Source organism: Acromyrmex echinatior, chromosome 3 (genome assembly GCF_024713525.1).
Source record: "Acromyrmex echinatior isolate Ae372 chromosome 3, ASM2471352v2, whole genome shotgun sequence".
NCBI classification, from domain to species: domain Eukaryota; kingdom Metazoa; phylum Arthropoda; class Insecta; order Hymenoptera; family Formicidae; genus Acromyrmex; species Acromyrmex echinatior.
The window spans coordinates 21081377-21103460 of NC_141854.1; the positions used below are offsets into that span (position 1 = coordinate 21081377).

The 22084-nt window shown below is 29.8% G+C and overlaps 2 protein-coding genes and 1 long non-coding RNA gene across 9 annotated transcripts; 1 reads left to right on the forward strand and 2 right to left on the reverse strand.

Annotated features, from left to right (window-relative positions):
* Nucleotides 1-783: 783 nt before the first annotated feature.
* On the reverse strand, nt 784-4223 carry LOC105146179 ((3R)-3-hydroxyacyl-CoA dehydrogenase). Of its 3 annotated transcripts, XM_011056270.2 has the most exons (5): nt 3602-4223; nt 3241-3312; nt 2249-2365; nt 1672-2047; nt 784-1547 (listed from the first exon to the last, which is right to left on the reverse strand). In XM_011056270.2, the coding sequence occupies exons 2-5, from the start codon at nt 3260-3262 to the stop codon at nt 1331-1333; spliced, it is 732 nt and encodes a 243-aa protein (XP_011054572.1). In that variant the 5' UTR covers nt 3263-3312; nt 3602-4223; the 3' UTR covers nt 784-1330. The 3 variants fall into 3 exon arrangements, with proteins under 3 accessions (XP_011054572.1, XP_011054568.1, XP_011054573.1); XM_011056266.2 differs by lacking the exon at nt 3241-3312 and having other exon boundaries at nt 3602-4214; XM_011056271.2 differs by lacking the exons at nt 3241-3312; nt 3602-4223 and adding an exon at nt 3102-3234.
* Nucleotides 4224-4681: 458 nt separating this feature from the next.
* Raf (serine/threonine kinase raf oncogene) lies at nt 4682-18093 on the forward strand. Of its 5 annotated transcripts, XR_015544602.1 has the most exons (9): nt 4687-5021; nt 9808-9952; nt 10597-10746; nt 11508-11675; nt 11802-12088; nt 12331-13311; nt 13581-16160; nt 16241-16344; nt 16549-18093. XR_015544602.1 is itself a non-coding variant. In XM_087404612.1 (8 exons), exons 7-8 carry the CDS (start codon nt 13885-13887, stop codon nt 16561-16563), a joined length of 2475 nt encoding a protein of 824 aa, XP_087260738.1. In that variant the 5' UTR covers nt 4682-5021; nt 9808-9952; nt 10597-10746; nt 11508-11675; nt 11802-12088; nt 12331-13311; nt 13581-13884; the 3' UTR covers nt 16564-18093. The 5 variants fall into 5 exon arrangements, 4 of the variants coding, with proteins under 4 accessions (XP_087260738.1, XP_087260736.1, XP_087260737.1 ...); XM_087404612.1 differs by having other exon boundaries at nt 4682-5021; nt 13581-16344; XM_087404610.1 differs by lacking the exon at nt 4687-5021 and having other exon boundaries at nt 13581-18093.
* On the reverse strand, nt 7896-9801 carry LOC147910339 (uncharacterized). The gene is made up of 2 exons (XR_015544604.1): nt 9521-9801; nt 7896-9276 (listed from the first exon to the last, which is right to left on the reverse strand). It is a non-coding gene; the product is annotated as an uncharacterized LOC147910339 (long non-coding RNA).
* Nucleotides 18094-22084: the final 3991 nt, after the last annotated feature.

A 22084-nucleotide genomic window follows, 5' to 3' on the forward strand; every position in this document is an offset into this window, starting at 1 on the left:
TTTTCTCAATACCTCCAATAATTATAGAATATTTTCCATAAACATTTCAATTTACAAACATGTTATACATCAATGTATAAGAAAACATTTAGCATTACTTATGAAGAAAATGGTAATGGTCTACTGCGTTTTTTTATGCAAATACTCATTGAAAAATAAAGAAATGAAAAACCACATAGTATTACAAGCATTTTAATAAACTATAATTTGCTTATGCAAGAAATACGATTTAGAACTATACACGCCTTTAAAAAAAGATTATGCAATTTGACTTAATTATGTTTCATTCATAATCTTTGAAAAATACGTCTCACTGCAAACATTTAATATTCTTAATATTATACTTTTACAATTAATTTTTTATGTAATATTAACAGGTATTTTTGTAAACAATTTATTTATTTATATATTTTATATATAAAAATGTATATTTTCTACATAATAATATATGATATAATAAGCATAAGCAGTATAATTTTAATAATTTTCGCGAAATAGTTTTCTGTCAAATAGAGAATAATCTATAACGCATTATTTAAGTTTAATTAGATTTAATTGAAATTTTATCTTTTTAACAAAACAATTTTAAAGATAAATTTTAAAAATCAAAATAATCTATACACCTATGGAAAAAAGACATTTTTTAAATTAGTTTTTTTTTGTCAAACATTTTTTTGAGATATATCATATTTATTGTATATTCATATCATATTATATAATGTTAATATAATTATTAATTAATTTATATTGTTTTTTTTTAATATGTATATCAATACATATCTATTTCTCTCCGGTTCCTTAAAATACGTGATGTGCGATGTGCGTAATTATTTTTGTTTTATTTTTATTTAACATTCGGTGAACGACAAGAATAAAATGATACATTATGCGCATTATTCATTTGATAAAATACAGCCTTTATATGCATGTGCATTGTTGTCACTGCATTTCGACTGTTTCCAGTCGCATAATATTTGTATTTTATTATACCTATTCAATATAAGTATATGATAAAAAGAGATCACTTTCCTAGATAAAATAACAATCTCGCACATCTTAAATCGCATTTGTTTCAATATTTCATTTAGCGTCATAACATTCACTAACATTTTATATTATTTTCCTATTGTTTTAGAGTTGATAATATAAGTTGGGTATTAATATAAGTCAAAAAAAATAATGGGAAAGCAATATATAATAAAATGTTAGCAAATGTATAATATATCCAAATAAAATGATAATAAAATAATGATACAATAATATATTATTAAATGTTAAAGAATATAGATATTTAACATTCGTAATAAAAACTTAATGTTCTTAATGAAACTTAATGCATTCCTCCAGTAACTTCAATAGATGCTCCGTTTACATAAGAACTCTTATCAGAAGCTAAAAATGCAATAACCTCTGCCATTTCTTGTGGTTTTCCCATTCTTTGCAATGATACATTTTTTATAAATAATTCTTTAACTTTATCCGGCACAGTCATAGTCATAGAAGTATCTATAAAACCGGGCAGTACTACGTTCACTCGAATACCAAATCTGTAGAAAATGCAATATATTTATCTCTTCATTTAGAAATATTTTAAATAAAGTAATCGTGATGTATTGGATCATCTAAAAAGTATCCGCGGTTTTTAGATGACCCAATATATCTAATACATACTGTCCAAATTCCATAGAAGCGCTCTTTGTCATAGCTACAACTCCAGCTTTGGATGCACTGTAATTACTTTGTCCAATATTCCCATTTTTACCAACAATTGAACCGATATTGATAATCGAGGAATCTTTGGTTACATTTGCTTCTATCATTGCTTTGACTGCAGTTTGCATAACTAGAAAAGTACCTTTTAAATTGACATTGATTACATCGTCAAAATTATTGTCACTGAGTTTGACTAAAAAGTTATCTCGTGTAATGCCCGCTGAATTAACAATGACAGTAGGTGGTCTTGAAAATTGCTTCAAGACATGTTTAAATGCTGTCTCCACACTGTTCCGATCAGTGACTTGAACATCCAATGCAGTATGTCCGGTACCTACAATAGTGAATAAGATATTAATAAATATTGAAATAACTAATGTAACAAATAATTATAGAGTAAAACAGAATTGTTCAGTTAAAAATAAAATAGATATAATTTAAATTAATTGAAATTTTATAAATACAAAGATATAATAATTCTGTATATCGGTTTCCAACCTCAAATTAAAAAAAAAATTGATAGAATCATATAAACCTTCCAAAGTGGTTACAGTTTCCGCAGCAGTTTTGATATTTTGATCAGTTGCAACAACGATAGCGCCTTCTCGAGCAAAAACTCGACATACCTCTCTTCCAATACCGCTTCCAGCACCTGTAACATAATTGAAAAAGTCAAAATTGTGATAGATTTCAAGATTATATTTATATGAATATTTCACACATTGTATTATTTATCTGACATAAACTTTTTTTACATAAATATAAGGAAAGAATAATGAAATTGTAAAATGTTAACATAAAATTTTGATATTATTATTATTATTACTAAAAGATGTTTAAGACATTTAATGTTAAAAATTAAAAAACTGTAAGAAAATTACAAGTTTCACATATTTATAAATATAAGTATAAATATAAGCAATATTTTTATATGATCCTTTTAATTATTAAAATATTAAATAAAACAAATATTAAAACAAATAATCGACTTTATATTTCCGTAATAATTTTTAAAATTTCAGAAATAAAAAATCTATATAATATTTCACATATGTTTCGTTCAGTAGTATATTGTGTTTATTATAAGCAATACACTGTGTAAATATCGATCGAGCAATGTGAGGAGAAACTTCATTTCGCGTGAAAAGTTGAAAAATTATGTACTATGGAATCGTATACGTACAGTTATATATATATATATATATATAAAACTTATCTTCTTAATAAAAATTTTTCATGCAAAACAAAAGGTTCATTTTATTATAAAATATCTTTTTATTGCATAGAGACATCAATTATGTTACATTTACATATTATTACATTTCGCTCATTATTTTATAACGCATGCTCTATCTTTTGTTTTTCATCGGTATAACAGATTTCCTAACCTTTAAATACGTACATCTCTCCTTAGTCATTTAGTCGCTTAATTATATTAATCTTAAATAGAGTAGCGAGTGGTGATGTTTATTTTTTAAATCTTTGTTTCTATACACAAAAAGATATTAAATGAGTATACACTCTCACCTAAATATGATATTAAAATCATTGTATCTTTTTAAACATGATTCAACATTATCAATAAATAAACGCTGAAGCCTGAAAAATATATCAAATCTTCTGAGTTGTTAAATGCTAACAATTAATTTGATATTTACGATACAATTTATGATATAATTAAAATATTATATAAACAAAATGATTATAGAAAAAATGGTAGAATATTTAAAATTAATTTTGTTAGTCTAATTGAGTTATGAATTTATTAATTTGTTAATCTAATCAAGTTACGAGCTAATATCAATTAAAAATTAAGTTTCAATAAAATATAAAAAAGTAATTTTAGTTAAGTTATCAACTTCAATATAAAAAAAAAAACTGCACGAACCGGTAACAAATGCCAGTTTTCCAGCTACGAGCTTCGACATATTGTAGGTATAATTGGAAGGTCTCGTATAAACAAGGCGCTAAACACTGAGTTATCATTTAATCTTTGTTATAAAATGGCCTCCGCTCCTTCCTCGGAATCGATTCAGCATTATTTAAACCCGGTTATTTCATTTTTTTAATTTATCTGTTGGGTAAGTAGCAAAATTATCCAATCACACGCGCGGATTGCCAGATATTTACTTAATTGATAAAATTTACTAAAAGGTGGAACAATCGACCCTTAAAATATCGCAAAGATATTTAAAGCTGCGTATACATAGTGAATAATTAGCAGATATTCGGATACATATTTTATTTGTAAATATAAGCCATTTAATTCTTGAATTCCTTCATTCCATCAAATGTCAGCACTCAATCAGATTCAATATTCGTTGCATATAACAATCAAACTTATGTGATTTATTTGTGCAATAAATACGAGTAACAACGAACTTTCGTGTTTCTGTAAATTCGTTCAATGTTCATTGCAGTCTTGCCAATACGTTGAGATCTTTTCTTAAGCCTGGTGTCTACAATATTAGAAATCAGTCTGAAGTCTCATAAAGGTAGAGTTGACCAATCGTATTGATCATGTAATTGAATTGTTCAAATGTGATTTGTTAATTCTATCCGAGATCTCGGATCGATTTCTAGCATTGTGGGCACAAGCTTTACAGGGGCACCAAGGGGGACATCTGAAATTCTACATAGAAATTCTATTATAGTTTATATTATATATAGAAATATTTTAATAATTATATTAATAAAGAATTTATTATTAAAACTTTAATATATTGGGTCATCTAAAAAGTATCCGCGGTACTTTGTCACTAGATATATGACCAACACATCTAGTGACAAAAAACCGCGGATACTTTTTAGATGACCCAATATTTTTAAAAGAATATAAATTAATAATCTAAATTATGTAATTTGTAGGAACTGACCAATCATAGTCGATTATTCCTCTTTCATTTGATTGTGATTGGTTAATTCTTACAGATTATGGCCAATATAAATGATCCTATATTCAGAGTAATGACACGAAAATAATTCACATCTTGTTAATTCGAAGTCAAGGTACAAAAATAAATAATAATCTGTCGGCAAAACTATAATGGAAGAAACCAACAGCGAGCATTTATTTAATTGTTGAGAATGCGCCAATTGAATACCATCGTATCGTCGTACGTCAGATGTTTACGCACTGTGCAGTGTGAATGCATCATTACAGTTTTACGCATGCGTCGTATATTGAGTATATTGGAGCATACTGGAGTACACCGTTGTTCTGTGATTCTGAGGAGTTTATTCCAATTTATTCTTTATTCTATATTCTCCCAATATTGAAATAATGTCTATACAAGGAAAGAGTTTTGGTAAGAACATGATATTTTGCTTTGTATGCTTCGATTATAAAAATTGAATAACAGAAATCAAATTAAGAAATCTGATTAAAAATATATTTGGTTTTACTCTCATATCTTACATTTTGATGAAAATATGCTTAATCATTAACGTTTTGTGTGTAGAATAAGAACTTTAAACAATACTCACTTAAAATCGTAAAAATTGTAATGCATTTAATGTGATAGTCCTTTTAGGTTAGGAAATTTCACAAATATAGACGAGTTCCACAGTCTACGTAAATGTATATAACACTATGGTTGCTTTTTTTTAAAAGACAATCTACACAAATGTCGTTCTATCATTCTATTCAATGAAATAACAAACATGAAACAATATTTTATATTAACTATTTCCTAAAGAAAAGCAGCCTATATCTCATTACAGTAAAATACTGATTTCCTGCAGAAATATCCCTTTAATTAACATGTGTATCTATTTTTGTTTTTTGAATTCTGTTATGTGCATAAAAAATTATTTATTGAGTATATTTTTATAAAATCCACACCACAGGTTATAATTTGTGATATTTACTTATTATTATATTAATTAAAACATTAAACGTTTCGGCCACAATCTGGCCATCTTCAGTAATACATAGTCTTCATAAACCGCAAAAATACATTTAGTTGAAATTAAATTCAACAGTCCATTGTTGTAATAAAAATAACATGTTCTTTTTAGTATGAAGATGCTTCGTACAAAATGTTATAACGCCCATAGTCATATCAAGAAGTGTAGAACAAGAATTTCCAGATTCTGATTAAATTAAAATTATATATCATTAATTTCTCCTAGTCGAATATAAAGAAATATAATCGTTACCTGTTTTACAGCCAAAAAACTGAGCGAAGAATATCAAATGATACTTTTCCACAATAAGACTTTCTTCGTGACATTATGTGTTGTTGTTTGTTATATCGCGTGTTATACCACTATTTATACGCCTGAGTCAAACAAATTAGAAATTTCTAGAGTTATTATTGAAAAGATAAAGAAATCTTACTTAAGAAAAGGAAAATAAATATCTGGCAGACTTTCCGTGTCACTTTGTTTATTGATACCTCTTATTTGTCTTTTTATGTGTATCATTTCAGAAATTCTTCTTTTTATTAAAGATTGTTCCTTGTCTAAAACTTTTATGTTTTCCCAATCTAACTCATGCATCTCATTCAAACGGTGACGTGAAACCACTGAAACTTCGGAAGGTGATTTTCTTAAATCCGCTTTATGTTCTTTTATCCGAGTCTTTAATTTTCTTTTTGTTTGGCCTACATACGACGATTCACAATTTAAACAATCGATTTTGTAGACAACTCCACATTGGTCATCCCTGGACAAAGAATCTTTCCCCGTCTTAATAAATGCATTCATTTTATTCATAGGTTTGTACGCTATGTTAAAATCATGAACATGAGTGAGAGAACTCTTTTGAACTTTTCCGACACTTTGCTCAAATACGGCACCACAAGAAATTTCTTTGAATTAACATTAGAATCAATTTCTTTATTACATTTTTTATTTCTATTTTGTAATGTCTTAATTCTATTTTTTATTGTTGCAAATATAAACTTTAAGGGATAACCGTTACTTAAAAGAATGCGAATTAGTTCCGTGATGTTTTTTTCCTGAAATTTACGATGGGACAAATAGAATTCTGTCCAATTGCCCAATAATAATCCCAATAAATTCCCCTTTTGTGTGTTCACGGATAATTGGAATAATAATTTAAATACCTCCCAGAATTGGTAGGTTTTTTGTACATATCAAAGATGATATATTTCCTTCTTGTTCAATTAACTTAACATCTAGGAAATTTATGCCATTTTTATCACCACGGTCAACAGTGAATTTAAGCTTTTCGTGATATGAATTAAATAATTCTAAAACTTCCTCAATCTTTTCCTCATGTACCGCTAATACAATGTCATCCACGTAACGAAAATAAAACGATACCTTAATGTTATTCTTGGTAATAATTTCGTGTTCTAAATCTTGTAAAACAATATTTGCCAGTATCGGAGACAAAGAATTCAGAATTGATAATGTTCTAACGAAAGTTACGAATTCAGAAAAAATTCATTCAACACACAACATTAATATTGCTCCGGACGGTTTTAGTGAAATATTTAATATATGTAACACTAATGAAAAATGGCTGAAAAATCTTAGCAACATTATGATACCGGAAAAAGCAAAAATTGTATTACAACTAGGCCAACATTTCAATTTACCGAACAATATGGTTAACAAGAACAACATTACACAAGAATTTATAAAACACGTAGAATACAGTCTTTTTAAAGCCGACGACGAAACGCGAAATTATGTCAGAAATGAATCCATCCGTATCATGAAATCAATTAAGAAATGTGATATTAAATCTTTTGAGAACATTGTTTTGCAAGAGGGTGTAGGGGAGGTCAAATGATTCATCTCAGAAAATCCGGAATTATTGATTACTAGAGCGGACAAAGGAAATACCACTGTAATTATGTGACGGAATAGTTACAAAGAAAAAATGTTTGAGAATCTCAACGATCGCACTACGTACGAATTAATGAAAAATGATCCTACAAATAAAATAACTGCGGGGATTGTGAATTTACTGAAATTTTGGAAGAATAAAGGTTATATCGATTCAAATTTATACAAAAAATTGCATGTTGCTGTGTAAATATCGATCGAGCAATGTGAGGAGAAACTTCATTTCGCGTGAAAAGTTGAAAAACTATGTACTATGGAATCGTATACGTACAGTTATATATATATATATATATATATATATATATATATATATATAAAACTTATCTTCTTAATAAAAATTTTTCATGCAAAACAAAAGGTTCATTTTATTATAAAATATCTTTTTATTGCATAGAGACATCAATTATGTTACATTTACATATTATTACATTTCGCTCATTATTTTATAACGCATGCTCTATCTTTTGTTTTTCATCGGTATAACAGATTTCCTAACCTTTAAATACGTACATCTCTCCTTAGTCATTTAGTCGCTTAATTATATTAATCTTAAATAGAGTAGCGAGTGGTGATGTTTATTTTTTAAATCTTTGTTTCTATACACAAAAAGATATTAAATGAGTATACACTCTCACCTAAATATGATATTAAAATCATTGTATCTTTTTAAACATGATTCAACATTATCAATAAATAAACGCTGAAGCCTGAAAAATATATCAAATCTTCTGAGTTGTTAAATGCTAACAATTAATTTGATATTTACGATACAATTTATGATATAATTAAAATATTATATAAACAAAATGATTATAGAAAAAATGGTAGAATATTTAAAATTAATTTTGTTAGTCTAATTGAGTTATGAATTTATTAATTTATTAATCTAATCAAGTTACGAGCTAATATCAATTAAAAATTAAGTTTCAATAAAATATAAAAAAGTAATTTTAGTTAAGTTATCAACTTCAATATAAAAAAAAAAACTGCACGAACCGGTAACAAATGCCAGTTTTCCAGCTACGAGCTTCGACATATTGTAGGTATAATTGGAAGGTCTCGTATAAACAAGGCGCTAAACACTGAGTTATCATTTAATCTTTGTTATAAAATGGCCTCCGCTCCTTCCTCGGAATCGATTCAGCATTATTTAAACCCGGTTATTTCATTTTTTTAATTTATCTGTTGGGTAAGTAGCAAAATTATCCAATCACACGCGCGGATTGCCAGATATTTACTTAATTGATAAAATTTACTAAAAGGTGGAACAATCGACCCTTAAAATATCGCAAAGATATTTAAAGCTGCGTATACATAGTGAATAATTAGCAGATATTCGGATACATATTTTATTTGTAAATATAAGCCATTTAATTCTTGAATTCCTTCATTCCATCAAATGTCAGCACTCAATCAGATTCAATATTCGTTGCATATAACAATCAAACTTATGTGATTTATTTGTGCAATAAATACGAGTAACAACGAACTTTCGTGTTTCTGTAAATTCGTTCAATGTTCATTGCAGTCTTGCCAATACGTTGAGATCTTTTCTTAAGCCTGGTGTCTACAATATTAGAAATCAGTCTGAAGTCTCATAAAGGTAGAGTTGACCAATCGTATTGATCATGTAATTGAATTGTTCAAATGTGATTTGTTAATTCTATCCGAGATCTCGGATCGATTTCTAGCATTGTGGGCACAAGCTTTACAGGGGCACCAAGGGGGACATCTGAAATTCTACATAGAAATTCTATTATAGTTTATATTATATATAGAAATATTTTAATAATTATATTAATAAAGAATTTATTATTAAAACTTTAATATATTGGGTCATCTAAAAAGTATCCGCGGTACTTTGTCACTAGATATATGACCAACACATCTAGTGACAAAAAACCGCGGATACTTTTTAGATGACCCAATATTTTTAAAAGAATATAAATTAATAATCTAAATTATGTAATTTGTAGGAACTGACCAATCATAGTCGATTATTCCTCTTTCATTTGATTGTGATTGGTTAATTCTTACAGATTATGGCCAATATAAATGATCCTATATTCAGAGTAATGACACGAAAATAATTCACATCTTGTTAATTCGAAGTCAAGGTACAAAAATAAATAATAATCTGTCGGCAAAACTATAATGGAAGAAACCAACAGCGAGCATTTATTTAATTGTTGAGAATGCGCCAATTGAATACCATCGTATCGTCGTACGTCAGATGTTTACGCACTGTGCAGTGTGAATGCATCATTACAGTTTTACGCATGCGTCGTATATTGAGTATATTGGAGCATACTGGAGTACACCGTTGTTCTGTGATTCTGAGGAGTTTATTCCAATTTATTCCTTATTCTATATTCTCCCAATATTGAAATAATGTCTATACAAGGAAAGAGTTTTGGTAAGAACATGATATTTTGCTTTGTATGCTTCGATTATAAAAATTGAATAACAGAAATCAAATTAAGAAATCTGATTAAAAATATATTTGGTTTTACTCTCATATCTTACATTTTGATGAAAATATGCTTAATCATTAACGTTTTGTGTGTAGAATAAGAACTTTAAACAGTACTCACTTAAAATCGTAAAAATTGTAATGCATTTAATGTGATAGTCCTTTTAGGTTAGGAAATTTCACAAATATAGACGAGTTCCACAGTCTACGTAAATGTATATAACACTATGGTTGCTTTTTTTTAAAAGACAATCTACACAAATGTCGTTCTATCATTCTATTCAATGAAATAACAAACATGAAACAATATTTTATATTAACTATTTCCTAAAGAAAAGCAGCCTATATCTCATTACAGTAAAATACTGATTTCCTGCAGAAATATCCCTTTAATTAACATGTGTATCTATTTTTGTTTTTTGAATTCTGTTATGTGCATAAAAAATTATTTATTGAGTATATTTTTATAAAATCTGAGATAAGATTAAATCAGATATTTACTCTAAAAATTTTGCTAAAATTTCATAACATAAGTTACTGGAATAATATGACTTTAAGGTATATAAAATTTTTCTGTTATATGATAGTTTCTACAATAGAATCAAGAAGACATTTACTTTTAATGTCAATCAAAAATCCAATCTTCAATAAGTTGCGCCTAAACTGAATTGTTGAACATCATTATAAAATATCCATTGGAAAGATGTAGACTAAGCTGTACATAGAATTTTAGATCTGTAAGTATGAATTTTGGATCCATACTGAATAAAAGAAATGAGGATATGCATTTTTGTATTCATATTTTAAGGAAAAAGAAAATATCTGAGCTGCATTTACAAAAAAATTGAGATTAGCAACTGAATGATAATGAGATAAATTATCATTGTTATCTGCCTCTATCTGTAATAATTAATTTATTTTTTTTGGACACTAATCGATTTCGATATTGAATAAGAAATAGAAATTTGCTAAATTTCTTATGGTGAAAAATTAATTGTTTTTTATTTAGCTGAATATTATCTATTTCTAAAAGAAAATATATGGAATTGGAACATAATATTTGTTATTCTTACTTTTTTAATATAATGAATCGTTTTTTTATTAATAATGGCATCACAGTTATATTTTTTGGTAATGATAAGGAATATAATCACTATTTTTATCTTTTTTTTTTTACTTTGAACGGAATTGTGTAGAATGTGCATGTGTGTATATATATATATATATATATATATATATATATAGATAGTGTGGTGTGTGTGTGTGTGTGTGTGTGTGTGCGTGCACGCGAGTTTTAAAAGAAAAAAGTGATATGATTTAACCATGATATAATTACCATGCCATAGATCTCGTGTTTGCGACATAGACAATCAAATGTGTGCCTCTCTAAAAAAAAGATTATAAAAATTTAATGAAAAAGTAATTCGATACCTTTTGAATAATAAAATCAGTGAATCAACTAATTATGGCATTTTTTTAAATTGAGTATCTTTTTCAGGTAGATTTTTAATAATAGAAATCAAAACATGATCTATTTGTCTAAATATCGGAATAACTGAATTGTATTTTATTTCATTGGATTGGATCCAATATAACTTACTATCCAATATAACTTAAATTTACTTTCTGATTGAGAAAACTAAAATTGAAACTGCTTTATCAAAAGGTAGGAAGCTTTATATGTTGAAATTAATTAATTAACAGATTAATTAGAAATTAATCCATTGTGACTCATCCATTAGAAGTGATCCTTAAATTATCATTCAAATTGTGTATCTTTTTTTTGTTTTAGGGTAAGACTGGTCAAATGCTGATGCTTGTTTTCTGACATCTTTGGAGGCATTCTTTTAATAAGCACCAGTAAAAGTTCTGCGATTATTGATCGCATAAAAAGAAAATTGAAACATTTTCCAAATTCCTGTCTTTTGATTATTTGAATTCACTTTCCGAAATATTTTCAATGTTATGCAGCGCGTTAATTCGATTTCTTTCGAATTCGGTTCATAAAGGAGACATTTAAAATTTCTTTCTGAATGTTCTTGGATTATTTATGACGTCACTCGGGTCATTTATAACGAGGTATATTATAACGAGGTCATCAAATGCATTTCGAAGAACTCGAGATTTTTAAAAATATTTTATTAATTTTTAATAAAAAATTAGAAATATAAAAGTTACTAGTCAGCGTAATGATTATAAGAATAATTATTCCCAAAATATAATTACTGTAGTAAATGAATTCGCAAAAATTATGAGATTGTCATATATATATGTTTATACATATAAACGTGTATATATTAGCAAGTATTGATTTTGCCCAGGTATGCTGTCCCTGGTTCTTGAACATTCTCCAATTGTCAGCCCTGATATACCTGACGGGGCAGGAGGGCTTACGTAGGTTGCCCAGCCAATAAGAGATCGACTTTCCGTTGTCACGGTGATAGTGCCGTAAGCTTCTGACGTCAAAGCGTACTTATAGTGACGTCAGAGAACGCGCTACGTGAACGGGCAAGTGTGTTTACAGAAAAATTGAACTTGAACCTGCTCATGAACTTGAATTTGTAGTGCAGTTTAGTGCTGAGATTGTTGCCGATCGAATGAATGATCGGATAATCGGCACTGGCAACGCAATACTGCCTCGTCTCTTTCAAGTGTGGCCGATATTCGAAAGCCATGAAACGATGTGACGACGTAACGAGGTCTAAATTTAAATGCTTCATCGAGCGGATACGCGTCAAGATTCGCAGCGAAGTGTTATACCTGCGAAGGAACAATAGTCGAGACTGTGCCGAGAACTAATAACAGAATACATGATTTTTAAGCGTTTTGCTAGACTCATTCCGGAATTACTTAAACTTTGTAGTACGAATGGAGCCATGTATTATCCGATCGATCGGGATGGTTAATATTCGCAATCGGAAATTTTCACGATTCTGGCGATTTTCGAGTGATTACTTCATTTTCGCTAATTCTCGGTGTGTTAATCGCAATATTTTCAACAACGGTGGTGAAAAGGGACGAAAAAGAGAGGGTGGAAAGAAAGGGCAATGGGGAGAGGGAGAAGTATGGGCACGTGAAGAGGTCAAGGTGACAGGAGGGGGAATCATTGCGAAGGTCACGAACAGCACCGGCGCACCACTGACCTTTAAAAGCTGCGTATCGTTTGTTCCTGCTACAGTTCGGTTTTGGAGCTTTTAGAAATCAGACTGAGCTTATACATCACACGCACGCGATCCACTCAACGCATGACTGTCAAGAATAAAAGATTACATCGCTGACCAATTTTCAGCGAAAAATAAGGGGTAAGGAACTAAATGAAAGATATATAAGAATGTATATATATGTTTTATTTTATTTTATTTTATTTATGTTATTTTATTTATATATTTTATATATAATTAAAATAATATATATATAGAGAGAGGGGGAGAGGGAGAGCGGGAAGAAAGAGAAAAAAATTGTGATGTGATAGTTGCAAAAGATAATAGTCAAATTTATAGATAATTTATAGATATAGGTATTTTGGTTAACAAGAAAATGTAATATGTTGCATATTGTTATGTGATTGCAGGAATTTGATACGTGCAAGGTACAACAAGAAATATAACGAAGAAGAGTGATAACATATGTGTGAGAAGACAACATCTGTATAGCGAAAAGCACAATACGAGCAAATAATAACAAAAGAAAAAAGGGAAATTAAAAAATTAGTATATAGAGGAACAGTGAGCAAAATAGAGCGATTTAGAGCTTTCTTGAGAGGAGTGTGTAGGTGTTTCCAAGATAATGACAATAAAGATAAACAACTCTTTTCAAATGAAAAGATACAACGGAAAGTTACGATTTGCGAACCTCCTAGGAAGTTTCGACGGCGTATGTCAAGAAAGACCTGGTATGCTAAGCAACTTAAGATGGCTTATAAGAGGAGAATGCAGATGATCGAGTCTGATGAACTCTATAACAGTCTAGAAATTGAAGAACCGACAGTACCATTACCGACAGCAGCAAATATGATGATAGAGCCTGATAAGTTTGACAATCTAGAGATAGCAATCCCGTCAACATCAACAACAAGCTATCCACTATCACGATCCACGATGTTACACAGAGAGCTTCAAGATGCTGTCCAAAATGAAGATAGAATGAACGAGTGCAATGGATACGACAGTCAACAGATTGTAGAATCAGTTCCATCAACATCAACTGCAATCCATTCAGATTCGTATCAATCCCTCATTCAAGAGAAAAAGTCGTTGAAGTTTGAAATAGATAACATAGGAAAAGTTATGACATGTTGTAAAACTGCTGTTAATCGCTGGCTATCTGTTTTAGATGAAGAATTTCCTGAGAAAGAGTATTTACAAGAATATGAGGAAGGAGCTGATAAATTACATGAATTGCAATGTATAGAAATAGAACTTGAAAATAAACAGGAAAAAATAGAGGAATTGGAGAAATTAAGAAAAAAAGCTGAAGAAGCTAAGAAGAAGAAAAAGATATCTATATTAATGATACACCTCCCAAATAGTCAATATACCACTATAGAGGTAAAGGAAGGACTTACTTTAAGGAATGCAGTATCAAAAGCTATGGAACGTCGGCAATTGATTTTGGATGACTGTGCAGCTTATATTAAGCAACGTATGACATATTTTATTTCTTGGGATACAGACATATCAACTTTGCCGTGTAAGGAAGTGTTTGTGGAGTACCTGGAAACATTTCCTGTTCCAGTTTTTTGGACTCATAATTTTGCGGGTACCAAAGTTTTGTTAGGTTACTGTTATGTTTGTGGAAAGAGTGTTCTTTATGGATTTATCTGCAAAGCATGTAATAGAAAATTTCATACAAAATGTGTAAGTTATGCGTCTCTACTCTGTGAACATATACGAAGACGAACAGCTTATTATGAAAGATTATTGGCTAATAATCCAACTACAGGAATTATTCAAATTCCACCAGTACCCGTACCGAGTATTAGTTCAAGGAGACGAATTAAAAAACCTGTTCAGGATATTGAACCAACCACAATTGATAAGACCACTCAAATCACTACAAGGACAAAATTTTTACGATATCCTAGAAGAAACAAAAGACAAAAATCAAAGGACCAAGATGATTCATGTGCTGATGATACAGAATCTGAAGATAGTATTTTCAGTCAAGATTCAATAAGAGATTTTAAAATTGTAGCGGATGAAATTACGTATGAAGACGATGATGAAAAGGGAAAGGGAACTTACGGAACTGTGTATAAAGCTGATTGGTATGGACCTGTGGCCGTGAAAAGACTTAATATTGAAGTTCCTACAGAACTAGAAATAGAAATGTTCAAAAATGAAGTGAATGTTTTACGTAAAATTCGGCATATGCATGTGTTATCATTTATGGCTTGTATTGTTAAACCTTATTTAGCAATTATTACGCAATGGTGTGAAGGAAACTCTTTATACCATCGTCTGCATGTCGCAGAGGACGAATTAGAAATGATTACAATTGTGATAATTCTTAAACAAATTTCAGAGGGCATGGACTATTTACATGCCCGAAATATTCATCATCGGGATTTAAAAAGTAAGAATATTTTTTTTCATAATGGACTTCACGTGAAGATTGGTGACTTTGGCCTTGCAGTAATGAAGAGCCGACAACCGAGAAATAATAGAAGAGATGAATTGGACGAAAAGGACGAAAGGGATGAAAAGGATGAAAATGACGAAAATGATGAAAAGGATGAAGAGATTGAAAAGGGTAAAAAAAATAAAAAGGTAGGCACTGATGACAAGATTAAAAAGACTAAAAGGACTACTACAAAAACTAAAAAAGAGTTAGAAGAAGAGCTAGAGAACCAGCTAGCTGGTTCCGTTCGTTGGATGGCTCCGGAAGTTTTAAGGTTTAAAGAAGACTATCCATATAGTTTTCAATCTGACGTGTATGCATTTGGTATAGTAATGTATGAATTATTTGCCCGTGATTTACCGTATGGTTATAAAACCGATAAACTGTTTATTTTATATAATGTAGGACGTGGTGGTTTAAAACCTGATGAAAAAAAAATACGTTCTGATACACCTAAAAAACTCGTAAAACTTTACAATCAATGCATCGAGTTTGAGAAAGAGAAGCGACCATTGTTTCCCTATATTTTAAGGCAAGTGTATCATGTTTTCAAAGCTACACCGAAAATAAGAAGAACGACTTCTTTACCATTAAAGACTGACGTGTTAGCAGATACCTATATTGAACGAGCTGACGATGTTCAAGACTTTCTCACATCTGACGCTGACGATTATGATGATGAAAAAGCTGATATCGATGCTAACATTAATGCAAATGTAAGCGTTAGCAATAGTGCTAGTGTTGTAGATGTTTTTGCTGATTTTTAAAATTGACAACAGATAGTGAACTAGCTAAAATTGGAACAAGAATAGCTTCCTTAAATAATGTATTTACAATGGAGAATAAAGATATAGAGTTCAGCAATGAGTAGAACTGCACATGCATTAAGCTTTTCTCTCTGTAAATCTCGTTCTCTCCAGCGATTGGTCACGTAGTCGGCCGCCAGGGGAAAGTGAGATATTCATCGCAGGCGCAGTTTGAACTCTGTATCAGAAAAGGACAGCATTTTTGCTCCAATTGTCACAAGTCCTGCTGCGCCTTTTCCTTCAGCGATTGGCCAAGCAATTGATAGAAGAAAGGAAGAAGTCTAGTGCAGTTCAATCTCACTATCTCAGAGTTAGAAAGAGAAGGTAAGCCTATCATAGATTTCTTTCTCTTTCTAAAGTAAGTAAAGCACATGTGATCGAATGCGCAGTTTGTTCTTATTACGGGTCTAGCAACGTATAAGTTTATTATTTTATTTTTTTTTTAGAAGTTTAAAGAAAAAAATCTTTGTAAAAAATGATATATTGTATATATGTGTATATATGTGATGTAGCATATATTGATTTTGTATAAGCTTTACGAATAGGGAACTGGACCGAACTGCGTCTTAAACCAATTACCATTAATAAAATCCAATCAACATAATAAGAAACAAATACGTATGATAAGTGTTATAACTCTTATACACAGGACGCAGAAACGCTTGTCGTGCGGCAAGATCGAAATGATTTTTTATATCTTCTTTGTTTTATCTCAATTATATGCTCATTTTGATTCTTTTTTCATATCTTAAGATGCTGTAATATGTATTCATTGTCAAGCAGAACAGTTTGATCTGAATATAATAGTACAACGATTAGTTTTTAGCTGCTACTCTGTTCTGCTTTTCGAATGTAATATGGCCTAAGATAATTGTATTCAACATGAGTAGCAAGCATATTAGAATATATGTATTAAAATTGAACAAGATGATTAATTATACAAAGTTCGAAAAAGTTTTTAATAAAATGTTTATCATAAACTTTGCGTCTCTAAAACTTTAACTAATTAAACCACCGTTTTAAATTTAAGTTTTAAAGTTTATTATTTAAATATAAGTTAAAAAATTCACGTGGTTATCAATTTAAAAAACAAGATACAAAAAGAGCATAAAGAACCACATCACAGGTTATAATTTGTGATATTTACTTATTATTATATTAATTAAAACATTAAACGTTTCGGCCACAATCTGGCCATCTTCAGTAATACATACAATAGTCTTCATAAACCGCAAAAATACATTTAGTTGAAATTAAATTCAACAGTCCATTGTTGTAATAAAAATAACATGTTCTTTTTAGTATGAAGATGCTTCGTACAAAATGTTATAACGCCCATAGTCATATCAAGAAGTGTAGAACAAGAATTTCCAGATTCTGATTAAATTAAAATTATATGTCATTAATTTCTCCTAGTCGAATATAAAGAAATATAATCGTTACCTGTTTTACAGCCAAAAAACTGAGCGAAGAATATCAAATGATACTTTTCCACAATAAGACTTTCTTCGTGACATTATGTGTTGTTGTTTGTTATATCGCGTATTATACCACTATTTATACGCCTGAGTCAAACAAATTAGAAATTTCTAGAGTTATTATTGAAAAGATAAAGAAATCTTACTTAAGAAAAGGAAAATAAATATCTGGCAGACTTTCCGTGTCACTTTGTTTATTGATACCTCTTATTTGTCTTTTTATGTGTATCATTTCGGAAATTCTTTTTATTAAAGATTGTTCCTTGTCTAAAACTTTTATGTTTTCCCAATCTAACTCATGCATCTCATTCAAACGGTGACGTGAAACCACTGAAACTTCGGAAGGTGATTTTCTTAAATCCGCTTTATGTTCTTTTATCCGAGTTTTTAATTTTCTTTTTGTTTGGCCTACATACGACGATTCACAATTTAAACAATCGATTTTGTAGACAACTCCACATTGGTCATCCCTGGACAAAGAATCTTTCCCCGTCTTAATAAATGCATTCATTTTATTCATGGGTTTGTACGCTATGTTAAAATCATGAACATGAGTGAGAGTTTTTTGAACTTTTCCGACACTTTGCTCAAATACGGCACCACAAGAAATTTCTTTGAATTAACATTAGAATCAATTTCTTTATTACATTTTTTACTTCTATTTTGTAATGTCTTAATTCTATTTTTTATTGTTGCAAATATAAACTTTAAGGGATAACCGTTACTTAAAAGAATGCGAATTAGTTCCGTGATGTTTTTTTCCTGAAATTTAGGATGGGACAAAAATAGAATTCTGTCCAATTGCCCAATAATAATCCCAATAAATTCCCCTTTTGTGTGTTCACGGATAATTGGAATAATAATTTAAATACCTCCCAGAATTGGTAGGTTTTTTGTACATATCAAAGATGATATATTTCCTTCTTGTTCAATTAACTTAACATCTAGGAAATTTATGCCATTTTTATCGCCACGGTCAACGGTGAATTTAAGCCTTTCGTGATATGAATTAAATAATTCTAAAACTTCCTCAACCTTTTCCTCATGTACCGCTAATACAATGTCATCCACATAACGAAAATAAAACGATGCCTTAACGTTATTCTTGGTAATAATTTCGTGTTCTAAACCTTGTAAAACAATATTTGCCAGTATCGGAGACAAAGGAGAACCCATGGGCAAGCCAAAAATTTGTTTAAAAATTTTTTTGTCAAAGATGAAAAATGTAGAATCAATAATGATTGTGATTGCCCTGATGAACTCTTGCAGAGGAATCGAAGTCTTGCATCCAATAAGTTCCCATCTACGCTCAATACTTTTTACAACTAATTCCGTCGGAATGTTCGTGTACATAGAGACTACATCAAATGATACAATACTGAAATCATCATCGATTACCTTGCCATTAAGTTTAGGTACCAAATCTAGACTATTTTTTACGTGACTGAAATTTGTTATGTTATTCTTGTCAATAATGTCTTTTAGGAAGGTCGCCAGTGGATAAAAAGCGCTGTTAATGCAACTAACTATTAATCTTAGAGGATGACCTTCTTTATGGATCTTTGGCAGTCCATAAGCTCTCGGCAGTTCACCATCCGAAACATGCAATTTTTTGTATAAACTTGAATCGATATAACCTTTATTCTTCCAAAATTTCAGTAAATTCACAATCCCCGCAGTTATTTTATTTGTAGGATCATTTTTCATTAATTCGTACGTAGTGCGATCGTTGAGATTCTCAAAGATTTTTTCTTTGTAACTATTCCGTCACATAATTACAGTGGTATTTCCTTTGTCCGCTCTAGTAATCAATAATTCCGGATTTTCTGAGATGAATCATTTGACCTCCCCTACACCCTCTTGCAAAACAATGTTCTCAAAAGATTTAATATCACATTTCTTAATTGATTTCATGATACGGATGGATTCATTTCTGACATAATTTCGCGTTTCGTCGTCGGCTTTAAAAAGACTGTATTCTACGTGTTTTATAAATTCTTGTGTAATGTTGTTCTTGTTAACCATATTGTTCGGTAAATTGAAATGTTGGCCTAGTTGTAATACAATTTTTGCTTTTTCCGGTATCATAATGTTGCTAAGATTTTTCAGCCATTTTTCATTAGTGTTACATATATTAAGTATTTCACTAAAACCGTCCGGAGCAATATTAATGTTGTGTGTTGAATGAATTTTTTCTGAATTCGTAACTTTCGTTAGAACATTCTCAATTCTGAATTCTTTGTCTCCGATACTGGCAAATATTGTTTTACTTATTTAGAACACGAAATTATTACCAAGAATAACATTAAGGCATCGTTTTATTTTCGTTACGTGGATGACATTGTATTAGCGGTACATGAGGAAAAGATTGAGGAAGTTTTAGAATTATTTAATTCATATCACGAAAAGCTTAAATTCACTGTTGACCGTGGCGATAAAAATGGCATAAATTTCCTAGATGTTAAGTTAATTGAACAAGAAGGAAATATATCATCTTTGATATGTACAAAAAACCTACCAATTCTGGGAGGTATTTAAATTATTATTCCAATTATCCGTGAACACACAAAAGGGGAATTTATTGGGATTATTATTGGGCAATTGGACAGAATTCTATTTGTCCCATCGTAAATTTCAGGAAAAAAACATCACGGAACTAATTCGCATTCTTTTAAGTAACGGTTATCCCTTAAAGTTTATATTTGCAACAATAAAAAATAGAATTAAGACATTACAAAATAGAAATAAAAAATGTAATAAAGAAATTGATTCTAATGTTAATTCAAAGAAATTTCTTGTGGTGCCGTATTTGAGCAAAGTGTCGGAAAAGTTCAAAAAACTCTCACTCATGTTCATGATTTTAACATAGCGTACAAACCCATGAATAAAATGAATGCATTTATTAAGACGGGGAAAGATTCTTTGTCCAGGGATGACCAATGTGGAGTTGTCTACAAAATCGATTGTTTAAATTGTGAATCGTCGTATGTAGGCCAAACAAAAAGAAAATTAAAGACTCGGATAAAAGAACATAAAGCGGATTTAAGAAAATCACCTTCCGAAGTTTCAGTGGTTTCACGTCACCGTTTGAATGAGATGCATGAGTTAGATTGGGAAAACATAAAAGTTTTAGACAAGGAACAATCTTTAATAAAAAGAAGAATTTCCGAAATGATACACATAAAAAGACAAATAAGAGGTATCAATAAACAAAGTGACACGGAAAGTCTGCCAGATATTTATTTTCCTTTTCTTAAGTAAGATTTCTTTATCTTTTCAATAATAACTCTAGAAATTTCTAATTTGTTTGACTCAGGCGTATAAATAGTGGTATAATACGCGATATAACAAACAACAACACATAATGTCACGAAGAAAGTCTTATTGTGGAAAAGTATCATTTGATATTCTTCGCTCAGTTTTTTGGCTGTAAAACAGGTAACGATTATATTTCTTTATATTCGACTAGGAGAAATTAATGATATATAATTTTAATTTAATCAGAATCTGGAAATTCTTGTTCTACACTTCTTGATATGACTATGGGCGTTATAACATTTTGTACGAAGCATCTTCATACTAAAAAGAACATGTTATTTTTATTACAACAATGGACTGTTGAATTTAATTTCAACTAAATGTATTTTTGCGGTTTATGAAGACTATTGTATTACTGAAGATGGCCAGATTGTGGCCGAAACGTTTAATGTTTTAATTAATATAATAAGTAAATATCACAAATTATAACCTGTGGTATGGTTCTTTATGCTCTTTTTGTATCTTTATTATTTAAATATGACATCGAGACAAAAGGTAGACATTAAATATATGTGTACAGACTTTTATAATGTGTCAATCTATGTTTGTTAAATCATATTTTAAACAAAATATGCGTCCTTTCCTGTATTACAACAGCATTCAAATCTTTACGATGCAAATATTTTTAGTGCTGTTTTAATACGCGGAATAACACGAATTTGGAATCGGTCTAGAGAGAATATTGAGAACTGTCAGTTGACATCGGAAAATTGTCGTTATGTCACATTTTAAATCCCTCTCATTCCATTAGAAAAACATAAAAATATAAAAAAAAATTTTTTAAATATATTTTTATATATATATGTATATACGTGTAAAAAAAAGTGAGAAATATATTTATTTATGTACGTGTA